Source organism: Panicum virgatum, chromosome 2K (assembly GCF_016808335.1).
Source record: "Panicum virgatum strain AP13 chromosome 2K, P.virgatum_v5, whole genome shotgun sequence".
Classification (NCBI taxonomy): Eukaryota; Viridiplantae; Streptophyta; class Magnoliopsida; order Poales; family Poaceae; genus Panicum; species Panicum virgatum.
The window spans coordinates 45,879,315-45,892,504 of NC_053137.1; the positions used below are offsets into that span (position 1 = coordinate 45,879,315).

The window sequence follows — 13,190 nt, forward strand, 5'->3', positions numbered from 1 at the left end:
GCAACAACGAAGCCCTGCCGGATTCCGCACTTGTGATCTGCAGGTAAGTTACGTATGAATCCATTAATATTGTAAAGTAATTTAATTTAATTAATGCTATAGTATTAAAATTTCATTTCAGTATTAAAATTTCAATTTATTACAGAATTGTTTCTAAATTAATTATAAATTAAAATAGAATTAAGTTTTGGATAGTGAAATATAGTATTAAACTTGTTTCTAAAAGGAGAGACGTAACTTACCTGCAGATCACAAGTGCGGAATCCGGCAGGACTTCGCTGTTGCAACTCCCTCCCTCACACCACGTATCTCCTTTTTCCCTCTATGGATGTTGTTTGCTGCAAATGCAGGTGGGGGACCTTAGCTTTTATATTGGGAGCCTGCCGCCTCCTTGACGGGCGGTCGGCCTGCTTGCCGCCCCTCCACCGGGCGGTAGGGACCTCCATGCGATAGAACTCAAATTTTAATTACATATAGGTCCCTACCGCCCAGCAGGGGGCTGCAGGGGACCGCCCGCCCCGTCTGCGGGACGGCCGCCCCTGCCGCCCCCCTGCCGTGCGGTAGGGGTATAGAACTGTAAATTGTGAAACCAAAAATATATTTTTGTAAAAAAATGTTTTTAAAAAATATAATAAATAGAAAAAACGCGGTGGGAACACGATTAAACGGGCCATATTTGGGCCACGGTACTTTTCGTGAGGCCCATATTTGGCCCAAAATCCGCGGCGATCGCAGCCCAATCAGCCCACGGCCGGCGAGCTCCCTCGCTTTATCCACTCGCACCGCGCGCTCGTGCTCTTGACACGCAGACGCAGCAGAGGTCGGCGGCAGCGGCAGCGGGCAGCGGCGAGAGAAGAGATGATGCTGGTAAGGCCGCCGCGGTTCCTCTCCCCTTCGCCCGCGCCGGGGCCGCGCGAGCCACGCCTCCGCCGCCCTGTCGATGCTTCCAGGATCTTCTCGTCCCCTCGTCCCCCAGGGCGCCGCCCGCGCCCGCGCCCCCGGGCCGCGTCCCCGTCCACCGACCTCCGCCGTCTCACTGCCCGCATCGTGGAACTCACCCGCCGCAGGCAGCTTGCCCAGGTTCGCCTCGTGGGCCTCGCTCTCCGTCTACACCTCCGGCCGTCGGTTGCTCTGCTTTTTTTTTTAGAGTTTAGGAGAGACCAGAGGCCTGCCTCCCGTGGTGGCTCTATTTTTAGCCCAGTGCTGACTCGGGGGTTTGGGAGGCGCAGATTATGGAGGAGGTGGAGGCGGCGCGGCGACGTGTGCGTGCGGGCGGGGTACCCAACACCATCGTCATGAATGCAGTTCTGGAGGCCTTTGTGCGCTGCGGCGACGTCGACCACGCGCTCCTGCTCTTCAAGGAAATGCGCGGGCCAAGGGGGTGCGGCGTGGACGGCGTGTCCTATGGCATCCTGCTCAAGGTGCGCAACCGTAACGCTTTGTATACAAATTCATGAGTTCAATTGTTTGTTCTAACTGGTTGTGAGTACTGGTATCTGGTGGAATTGGGGAGACGAACTGAAGAAGAATTATTTGAGTTAACAACATAACCTATCATAAAACTCTGTGATAAGAATATGTATCCAGTGAGTTCTGTTTGGCATTCATAGAAGGGAAATTGTATGCATACTTAAATTTGTTTGCTACTCCTTTACCAATGGTTTGTGTTCATGTGTAAGTTGGGAACTGGATTGACTACTGACTGATTAGTGCTAATGCGTCAATTTGCTGGAACCCCTATGATTTGTTAGAAAACGGTATGTGAAATATGTAGATATGTATGCAATTCTTTCGATAGAAAACCTGTTTCGATGGCTGTTAGAAGGATTGAAATTTTGGGGTTCGTTAAGATCATGTTTTCGGTTGATCAGTGACACATTTGATCTAAGCTTCTAGTGTGTGCGTGTGTATGTGTGTGAAGCTCCTAGTTTTGTACCTCTTTTTCCTTCTTCAATGAAATGATATGCGACTTACCTTTATATTCGTGAAAAAATAGAAAATTTGTTTGTGTCAAACAAAAAAGCATGACTTTACTCTGGAAGAAAACACAGAAATATTTACATTCTACTGTCAATAGGATTTATGCTTCAGTTCCTTTTCTTTTCTGAAGAAACAATACTGCTACACCAAGGAACAACCACATTTCTAAAATTTAGGTAGATTATATCCCAAGCTACTCAAGGAAACTGGTATTTGTTCAGTGTTTCTCCATTGGTAATAGTAAATTCAGTAATCAGGAGTCCTCCCATTTGGATCTTGCATGCTTGCTTTCACTGTCCACCTATGAGCATCCTAAAATCAATGACGAAACCATTCTCTGTCCACAAGCAGTTCAGGCATGATAGCATCTAGGCCTTTTATACTATACAATGGCTAATAGAGCTATCTAGGAGCAGTTACAGTACATTACTTATGTTTATTGTTGAGACTTAAGCTGTAGTGCTTTTTTGAGCTTCTATATGATGATAATCTAAATTCATGAATATTTCCATCAACTTAAGTTTTGAACAATGCATTTGGCAGCAAAAAGAAACAACTCAGCACCTTTGAAACCTGAAGTTCCAAACTTCCGTTTTTTTTTTGAGGAAAACTATGGCAACCCAAAGGATAAGACTTCCAGTTAGGGTTATCATGTTTTCTTTTCATTTTCTAGAAAGTAATAAGGTAGTAATTTTCCAACTAATATAGAATTGTCCACTCTTTTATCCCCTTGTAACCTTTTACTAAACTTACATATCAGATTGTCTGAATGCTAAACATATTACATATCAACTCTTAATCATCAATTGCCTTCTTATTGTTACATTCAGGATTTCATTGTTTAGAATACGTTTTGCGTCCTTCGATAAATGGACTGATGTTTTATGGTATAATTTTGAATGTGTTTGTTTGCATGATATATGACCAAGGTTTTTTTTTCCAAGTATATGCTTCAATTTAGGAGCTGAGTTATCTTTATGGTGCAAATGTTTATATTTTACGTTGCTATCCATTGAAGGGCTTGGGTATAGCGAGAAGGATTGATGAAGCATTTGAAATACTGGAATCAATTGAGAAAGATTCTTCGATCGGGAGTCCTAGGCTCTCCCCTCACCTCATTTGTGGTTTTCTAAATGCGCTTATTGAAGCAGGTTGGTACAAGATTGATCTTTTAACCTTCATGTGATACATGATCCCACGGTGATGCCCATGGAATACAAGGTGTTGGTTAGATTCTACTTAGTGTAATGTGCGGATACTAATTAATATAATTGACTTGAAATAAGTATAACAAGACAAGTAATCACTAAAGTATCAACTCTCTTTAACCTGGATATTTTTTTTTTCATCATTTCAATTCCCAAAGTATATCTAAGAGTAAGTTTGAACAGGAACCTGCCAATTATTCTCATGTCAAATGCTCCAGTTCCAACTTCAGCTGGCCATTTACTGATGGAATTTAACTTCAACTGATCCAGGAGATATGAGGCGTGCCAATGCTCTTGTCGCCCGTTTCCGCAAAGTCCTTTATGAAGGTCACTCTGTCTTACTGTACAACTTACTGATGAAGGTACAATGTGACTGATTTTCCATTACTGTTAATATGTCTACTTTCCTTTTCATCAACCACTGTAATTATAAAAAAAATCCAACTCACACTGCAGGGATACATTAAAAGCAACTTCCCTCTTGGAGCTTTGACTGTTAAAGATGAGATATTGCGTCAAGGGTTGAAACCTGATAGATTGACCTACAACACCATCATTTCTGCCTGTGTAAAATCGTCAGAGATTGATAAAGCTATCCAATTTCTTGAAGATATGAAGGTGTCACACAAGTGTTGGAAAGGCCAGTTTTAGCCACAAAATTGTTTTGCTATACAAGTAATTGACTTGTGTAATGAAAATGAGTTAATTCTATTACAATGCAGGAAGAAGCTAAAAGGGAAAGTAATCCTGAACTCCTTCCAGATGCTGTTACCTACACAACATTACTTAAGGTGTGTTGCATGATACTGAACAGCAGATGGTGTTATTTCTTGGTTTGATTGTAACAATTACAAGCTTATGGCTACACTCTGTTTCCTTTTTATGTTATTGGACGATGCTGTTGTAGTGGCTCTTACACTGCATCATTTATATTACTTTCATGACAGAAAATTATAGTATCTGCACTATACTTGTTTTTTTATTGACAACTTGACAATGTTAGGCAATGCTATTAAAGTGGTTGTTCCATTTCTTCATTTTTTTACTCTTGAGAACCCTTCATCTTCATCATCAGAAAGGAAGACATTGTAGAAAATGTGTTACAGACTTCAAATTGAGAAATTTGATTGAATTTCCGAAGAGTTTCTTTAAGATAATGAATAAATAGTTGGATCACTCTTTGTGTTTGCTATCGTTTTTATTTTTTTTATTAATTTTAAAAGTGATTGAAGCATGCTGCAGGGTTTAGGAAATAGCCGGGACCTTTATTCAGTTTTGAAGATTGTTGTGGAGATGAAATCTTCACTTCTTTCAATCGATAGGACTGCATATACTGCTATGATAGATGCCTTGCTAGCTTGTGGATCCATTGATGGTAAGCTCTATAGCATCTTTTTAGTGGCATAGTTTTGCGCTAACATTGCATTGAATTTGCAAGTTGTAAATAACATCAGTGTCTCACTAAGACTAACAAGTGATCTAGCACCCCCTTTCATCCTCTCCTTTGATTTTTCCAATTGGCACATGTTTGCAGTATTACAAGCTAGCCTCCTTTTTACCCTTTTGTATCCGAGTTGCCCAAGTTGCACAACTAATCCAAAATACCTAAAATGTTGGAGCTTTTCTTAGCCTGTGGTATTTGTTTTAACATTTATAATAACTTGACCAATGTGTCTAACCGAGCTGTATGTAGAGGTGGTAATGGATCGTGACCCTAGTGCTCCCTTCACAATCCAACTCGACGCTTATGTATTTGTAGCTCAAAATAAGGGCCCGGCCCTCAAAAGAGCATCATGTACAGGGATTAAAATTTACAGCAAAATCATTTTGTGAACTACAGATAATTTTCTATTAGTATGGTTGATTTCTACATTACTGTTGTGCAGAAGCAAATTACTTGACAGTACTTGATGTCTTTGCCTACTAGATGCTATTATTGTCAATCAATTTGAATAGGATCAGACCTGGTTTTTCAGGCCATGCCTTAAATGTTATGGTCCATGAAGGCATAATATTCTTCATATTTTTGTTAAGCTAGTGCTTCATTCTTTTCACTTGCGTAGTAACAAAGTATCAGAACTAGCATTATTTTTCTTAGCTTGGCCTCTTTTGTACCCAAGCTCTGCTACTTGGTCTATCCTAATATTTTGACAACTTACCTCTAGCTTATATTCACCATGCCTTGATTTCTCTTTAATGATTGATTGAGCACATCTATAATTCTTTATTCCTAATTGGTCCTGGAATGACAATGTTATCTCGAGGACACCTGAGTTTAGTTTTTTTACATTTGTTCAAAATACCCCCCAAGTAATTCACACTTTGTGTTAACATATGCGCACCTACAATATTTGTGGGGAAAAAAACATACCTGGACTCTGTAAAAAAGGAAGCTAGAAATAACTATTACAAATAATAGCATGAAGTATGAGTATGTATTTATTGTGAATTGTTCACTGTGTAATGTACAGACTAACTTTAGGTGTACTATAGTTGAGTGAGAAACTCTTGGTTTTTGTTTAACTGAATATACATGTGGATGAGGCAACCAAAACCCTCATGCTGAACAAAGGCAATACTATTTCATTTGTTTTTCTAGATCATGTATCTTGAGGGTAATCTGTTTATGAGATAAAACTCTCTTGCTTATGAATTATGATAGGTGTACACATTTCTGTACTAATATGCTTTTGACCTTTTTGGTGGTTATTGTAGGGGCCCTTTGCATTTTTGGTGATATAATAAAGCAGGCTGGCAGCAACAAAGATCTGAGACCTAAACCTCATCTTTATCTTTCAATCATGAGAGCTTTTGCTACCAGAGGTGATGTTGATATGGTCATGAGATTGAACAAGCGCATGTGGCCAGATTCAGTTGGATCCATTAGTCCTGCAGCAAAAGAAGAGGCATGCGAGTTATTAATGGAGGCTGCTATAAATAACAATCAGGTGGAAATGAAACCTAGGATAAAATATACTTTTTTGTCAATGTTGATTTGGATTCATGTATATGCAATGTCTTGTCTCCTTTGGAATTGAGATTCATTCTAGGTAACAAAAGTATTAAACACTAGTCTGTTTTTGTGTTAGGTGCTTGCTCTTGAAATGCCCGCTAGTTATTTATAGAAGTGTACGCTATTAAAATGTTGTAGGTAGAGTTCTTATGCAATGATGTCTCATTGTTGCTAAGCCCTTCCAACAATGTATGTTGCCATGTGGTATCAATCAGTAAATTATTCACTGTATAGCTTGTAAGAAGAAATGAGAATGTATAAATTTCTTGTTGAAGTGTTTTCCTAGGTCGAAGAGATCTCATTGCGCTCCAGTGCTGCTACAAGTACATCTTTTCCCATTTTCATATCGATGGATACGTATCAATATACAATTCTGAATTTTATGATCTTATGAAAACTTAGTATTAGTATTGCATGAGGTATAAAATCTTGGGGAAACTAAGGGTTCTAGAAATGTCAAGTCCACTGATCAGTTAAACTGCCTCCTTTATATTGTCAGATTTAGCCATGTTACCGTATTCAAGGTAGCTGCACCATGCAGCATGATTATGCTTATCTATCTATATTATCGTTCTCCTTATGTTTAACTTTGCTTAGTCTTTAACATTTTCAATAGGTCATGCCCCCATTTTATTATAGCTCCCTGATTAAATCTTTTCAGATAGATTTGGCTAGAGGGCTTCTAAGAAGAATAGTGAATGAGAAGAAATGTTTCTCTTGGACGAGTAGAGTAGGTCTGGTATGTCTCTTCTCCTTGGATTTTTTTTTATCTAAAATACTACATGCTTCATTCCTGGAGCAGCACTATGGTCTCTTTGACACGATTCTGTTATCAGTGTAGTTTCTGATTCTTTCTTGTATGTTTTGCCACCTTAATCTATCTCTGCTTCCTCTACCCCTCCTTTATCCTACACTTTAGCGAACAACAGTACATGCACGAAATAGTTTCTTAAGAATGTCTTTAGTGTTGTGTTAGTATTCGTAGTTCTAGTTTTCTGACATGAACTTTATGCTATTGGCATGTTGTACTGCTTTAACTGAAGAGGATGTTGTCCCTTCTTTAGTATTAGATTGAAAAATTAGAATGTCTAGTCTGGCCACTGATGAGGCTCCCTCCCACTCTAAAATATGTAAGTACCTTGTTTTGCTAAGTTGTCGTGGATTAATGTAGCACTTTCCTGGAATCTATATGCATTGAAGATTCAAGAAATACTTCATATTGGTCAAGGAATATCAAGTTGTGATCCATAATCTTTTCTATTTTGGTGATGACTTAACCACTCCGTCTGTCTGGCGAAGCATCATGTCTTAGTTTATTATGTGTGAAAATTGAATTTGCCCGCTTATATAGTTTAAATGGAACTGTTTTGTCTTATGAGGATAAAAGTCCAACAGGCTGTTATATACCAAGTATCAGATGGAGAGCCGTGAACTGCACCTGGCTGATCTACTTTTGTTTTCTTTCTTATGCAAATGGCAACTTGGGTTCTGAAATACAGGACCGACATGTAGGTGGCAATATCTACTTCATAACGGTTCTCATTTGTTGAAATGTATGGAAAGCCTGATGAAAATTGAATTTTTGCATGTGGTTGTGTATCTGGATACAATAAACTGGAATTTAATTCGATATTGGGACTGATACCAGGATCTAGGAGCATATGGCAAATATTTATGCATGTTTTGCTAGTTTCTGCAAACTTGAATGTATCAAAGTGAAAGCACAGTCACCTTTTAAGCTAATTTCTTGTTGTTGGTAACAGGTTGCCATTAAAGTTGAAAGCTTATCTGGATTCACCAACTCTCTTCTAAGGCCCCATGTATTTCCACAGGTAGTTTGTTTGTTACATTGTTATCTTGTATCCCTTCACTTTACTCTGTTAGTCTGTTTGTTCAAATCTGAAGTTCTGTCCATTGAAATTGTAGATTATCTTGAATGATCCAGTTGAGAAGTATATGGTTCCATTTCAAGAATCTCAACCATTACCTGCTGACATAATCTTGCGCAAAGTTATGATGCGGTTCTTGAAAGATCGTGCAGTTCCTCTTGTTGATGATTGGGGAGGTTGTGTTGGAATCGTTCACCGTGATGATTGTACGAAGGTATGTTCCGCTGTCTCCTTCAGTCCATGTGAGCAAGATTGTCGATTCTTGTACACATGATTATGATTTGGCACTGTTTTTAGCTACGGGGACAGTGATTTGACAGACCAGAGAGTTTGGAGATTCTTTTTTTTTTGTCATGTCAGTTTCTTAGTGACGTATAATGATTTTTGTCAAAATTTCCTATTTCTATGAAGAAAAAAGACATGAAAAACTGTGCACCGGCTGCTACTAAAGAGCACAAATGCATCTTTCACTAAGAAAATAGCAGAAATGGATAATACTTATCTGAATCGAATGAATCTCATCACTATAAACATCATACCAGGCTACAATGAACACCATAATAATTGATGTTTCCAGTGCTCTTGTGATTCTAGACTAAGTGACTAACATTGTTTTCCTTTCTCAGCTGGACGCTCCTCTTCTTTCTATGTCGAGAGGACCACCACTGTGTGTGCCTACTTCAACAACCGTGGAGCATGTCATTGACCTCCTCCTCAGAGAGAAGTCCGAAATGGTGATCGTGGTGAAAAGCGGTAACATGTACGAAGGTAGCTACGCATCCAGCTCGAGGCCCCTGGGGATTTTCTCCCTCGCCATCCTGTGGAGCTTCACCGGCGACTACTCATCAGACATCCACGACGCGGGCTCCCTGGTAACAGCACTCGAGCAAGACACTGGAACCTGCAATTGTGGCTGATTCCGCAGCAAGTTTTGTGTGCGCGCGTTTCTCCATTTCCCTAACATGCAAAACAGTCATGTAATGGTCCAGTGGTTTCTGGTTGTGGGTGTCCAGTTCGACAAGCACAGAAAAAGTTTTGGCGCGAAGGAAGCCGCTGGGCTGATCCTGACCTGTGGATATGCATAATGTTTTCTGATGCCCAGGGCAAAAGTGACAGCGGACCCGAGATTCTCCCGCAGCCTTCGGTTGAGGCGCCAGCGCGCCGGGATGGTCCTGGCGGGTTCGGTGGCCTCCGCGCTCTCACTGGAGGCTGCGGAGCAGCGGAGGTGGACCTTCGCATAATTGCATCTGCCCTCGTCCAGCCTTTGATCCCCGCCGGGACCGATGGTGAAGGTAATTGGTCTGCAAACATGTTCAGTAATCAGTAGTACTGTTGCGCTGCTGCTGCTGCTGCTGGGTTGGTCGTGCACAGTTAGCTTTTATTTGCTCTGGGCTTCATATGGACGCCGGACAGATGCGGATGAACAGTCGAGATCTTCGATCGGGCATTGGGACACCGCATGGTACGGGCTTCAATCGAGCTTTCTGGTTAGGCCTCTAGTTCCCTATGCCCGTCTGGTCCAGAGTGCTTGCATTGGGGGTCCATACCCGCTGCATGCATGCCACAGCTGTGCCCTTGCAGTGGGGTAGGCGGTTGCAGAGAGACATACGGTACCACCTTCAAACTTTCAAAAAAAAAAATACGGTACCACCTCCGGCTCCCACAGAAGTAATAAGGCTGCAGCCCGATTTGGTGGGTGCACTGCGCTCTGGTGTGTCTCCCTCTCCCCGTACTTGTCGTCTTCCCCTTTCGGTCCGCGTGTGCATAGCTTTTTCTGGAACCAATTCGGGGACCATATATAGTACAGGGTCGGTGCGTTAATAGGAGCTGATGGTGGAGCAGTTTATTCTACATCAATAATTAAACTGGACAGAATTACTGAATAATTTTTTTAGTAGTTCGGTAACCGGTGAGCTATTACTGAATATTGTTCGGTAATTGATAAATTTAGTTTGGTAGTTTAATGATTATTTTTGGTAGTAATAGAAGGTATGTGAAAAATAATATTCTACATCTAGGGTCCTCAATGCTATTTACATCCACGTCTCCGTTAATGCTCAGTAGGGCTCCGATGTTGGATATGAAAGACGCGTGTTAAAGAACTTAGGAGATGTGGTTCACACGCGTCTCCGATCTGGTTTCTCAGTCTCCTAGAGCTTGTCATCAGAGAAGACGAGACGTAATTTTGGAGACGCGTCTCCTATAACACTTAACCTGCATGCGTCGTCTGCTAAGAAGACACCTTATATAGTGAGTATAGTACTTTAATTATGCAGCGGCTATGATATTTATAGGCCTAGTAACTAGCTAGCTGTCCCTGGGGCTGGTCCGGTCTCTACCGGATATGGAGGCTGCAACACATTATCCTGGTCCTCCTCGGTCCAAAAAAAAGGAAGTCACTTTGCTGGCACATGAAGTGCTAGTTCCTTACTTCTATTTTAACTTTTTTATAATATTTTTTCTATATATCTAGATGCATATCAAATACTATATATATCTAGAAAACACCTAAACAACTTATAATTTGAAATGAAAGAAGTATTGTCTTCGCATTAATTTCTCCCGGTGGTGGAGCCAGTAGTACCGGCGAGCCATGGCGGCCGCCCGACCTGCCGCTGGTGGGAACCCCCTCTGTGTCTACGCCTCGGGTTCGGACACCCACCTCGGGCTGCCGGCCAATGCCCCCCACCGCCTGAGCCCGTCGCCATAGGTAAATTCTGACGCTGGCCAGGCCACTAATTTCGCCCGCGCGCGGTGGCCGGACCATCGTACCAGAAGAGGCCATGCATGCCCCGATCGGGCCCGGTGGCCGGCCGGCCGGCTGGCCGTGTGGATATATATGGGTGGTTGCCGCGTGCGGCGTGCCTGCCTGCGACGCCTCTGCACCAATCGGGGCGATCGTGTCGGCCGGGCCATATATTTACATGCTCCATGCTTGCATGATGCTTGATTAGCTATAGGAGGGCGCGACCGTGAACCGATGCGCGTGCCTCTCTTCATCAAAGGATGCGTCGTCGGGTTTTGATCGTGGCAGATATATAGTACGGTATGCATGCCCCGAAAGGCAAGATTTTTTTCGTTGATCCAAAGGCAATCACAAAGGTTCATGTATGGGAAGAATATTTTCAGAAATTGGAGACTAACAAAAAGAAGGTCAAAAATGGAAGAGATGGAGGAGTTAGCTAGGGAGGCCCAGATGGAGGCAATGTAGGCACGCTAGCTGCCGATTTTCCTCACCAATCTGCCCATCATCAAGGAAGTGGCATCCAAAGAATGGGAGGAATTTGGTGTAATAGCAACACAAATAGAGGCGATGAAGGCACTCGTTGCCCATTCTAATTTGTTACCTATTTTGAGTGCAAGATAATGGGCTATATATGTCAAGTCGGGTTGCATCCTAACATCGATGCCTTGACTTCTGTGCATACATGTAACATGCAACATGCCTCTGTTACCTATCCAATGTAACAGTGTTTTCACATCTTACTAACAGGAATTTTTTTGCTTAAAGGAGCCTCCAGTAATCCTCACATAGGCGCTATAAACAAAAAGGATAAGTCTTAGAAAATTCTTGCGAAAATCAATAATTTTGTTTGACACATCGATCTGATACTCCATCCATTCAGTTTTGATTGATATATTTTCATATGACACAATGACCAAGGACACCATATCTAATAAATGTCACAAACTTTTTTGTTGGTCCTCTAATGTTTTAACTGGAAACTTCTTGTAACTAGTGCTATTTATTGCCACAGTCCATGCCAATAGTAAATATAGCTATCATTTTTTAACATTTAAGTTTTTGAAATATAGCTATCAAAAGTGAATGGAGGTAGTAGATTCTAATTATCAACATCATCATCATCATCATCATCATCCTAAATAATAGACATTAGATTATTAAGTTTCCTAAAAAGTAACCACTTCTTCCAATATAAAAAAAATCTAAAATAACCTCTAAATCTACATATAAATAATCACTTCCACCATAATGAAAAATAAGCTAATTAAAGTAACCATGCAATCTTTGTCTATATTATTCCCTATGTGCTTAGTGTCAAGAATCTGCTAAATTTGCATCTAAGGGTGTGTTGGTGAAAAAGTTTGGATTTTGATACTGTAGCACATTTCGTTGTTACTTGACAAATAATGTCCAATCATAGACTAATTAGGTTTAAAAGATTTATCTCATGCTAATCAGTTAGACTATACAAATTAGTTATTTTTTAACTACATTTAATACTCCATACATGTATATGAAGATTCGATATGATGGGTACTGTAAAAAAAAATTTGGAAACTAAACAGGCCCTAAGTTACCCATATCTAGTACCACCTCCGTTCTTAAATATATGACACCATTGATTTTTTTTTCATTCATTTGGCTATTCCTGTATGCAAATAAATAAATCAAAAAGCTAAATCTAAAATATTATTGATGATAGATGTAGTGTTACTTATTTTACTTGATTAGAACGAATTCATTAGACAAATATTATTGGTCAAAGTTTGTATAAAAAGTTAATGGTGTTATATATTAAGAACAGAGATAATAATATTACTTAAGTAGCCTATAAATATGTACCTATCATTAATGAGGTGCGATGTAAAGTGAAAAAAAATAACTATTATATGCTTGTGGATGAAAGTGTATTGGAATGATATCTATCTAAAGCATATATATATATATATATATATATATATATATATATATATATATATATATATATCGCAACCCGATAAAGACAACTCTGTTGTATCTGTAGGAGTCTCGCGTTAAAATATTCAACAAATGAAAAATAGAGAGTAAAGCTAGTAATTAACTTTGATTCTTGGCTATGTCCCTCGAAATTACTAGTCCGCAGGATTTGATGGGTGGCTACTATTGCGGCTAGCTGTGCCCACGCCCCTCTGGTTATTACACTGCCTGGCGGCTGGCGCTATGCATGCATGGCACCGCCGCAGAAGGCAGTCACGGTCTCACGGATCGCGGAGGCACAGAGCGCGCATTCGCGTCAATGACCCTCTCGCCCAACGTGCTTGCTCGATCTGCGGCGTGGCCCGGCTTTAACTTGGCACGAGTTCCTCAGCTCGCAG

General features: G+C 40.7%; 1 protein-coding gene across 1 annotated transcript; it reads left to right on the forward strand.

Moving 5' to 3' along the window:
- The first annotated feature begins 798 nt into the window (after positions 1-798).
- On the forward strand, positions 799-9,168 carry LOC120679480 (pentatricopeptide repeat-containing protein At5g10690-like). The gene is made up of 12 exons (XM_039961080.1): positions 799-1,080; positions 1,230-1,421; positions 2,999-3,131; positions 3,459-3,550; positions 3,645-3,806; positions 3,911-3,979; positions 4,431-4,563; positions 5,904-6,136; positions 6,863-6,940; positions 7,965-8,033; positions 8,128-8,304; positions 8,717-9,168. The coding sequence occupies exons 1-12, from the start codon at positions 859-861 to the stop codon at positions 9,005-9,007; spliced, it is 1,851 nt and encodes a 616-aa protein (XP_039817014.1). The 5' UTR covers positions 799-858; the 3' UTR covers positions 9,008-9,168.
- Positions 9,169-13,190: the final 4,022 nt, after the last annotated feature.

What these genes read in the sequence shown, in the direction of transcription:
- LOC120679480 (XM_039961080.1), top strand. Translation starts at nt 859, where the DNA reads ATGATGCTGGTAAGGCCGCCGCGGTTCCTCTCCCCTTCGCCCGCGCCG. An exon ending in GCCGCAGGCAGCTTGCCCAG is followed by an intron (nt 1,081 to 1,229) that starts GTTCGCCTCGTG and finishes TGGGAGGCGCAG; the next exon opens with ATTATGGAGGAGGTGGAGGC. An exon ending in AAATGCGCTTATTGAAGCAG is followed by an intron (nt 3,132 to 3,458) that starts GTTGGTACAAGA and finishes CAACTGATCCAG; the next exon opens with GAGATATGAGGCGTGCCAAT.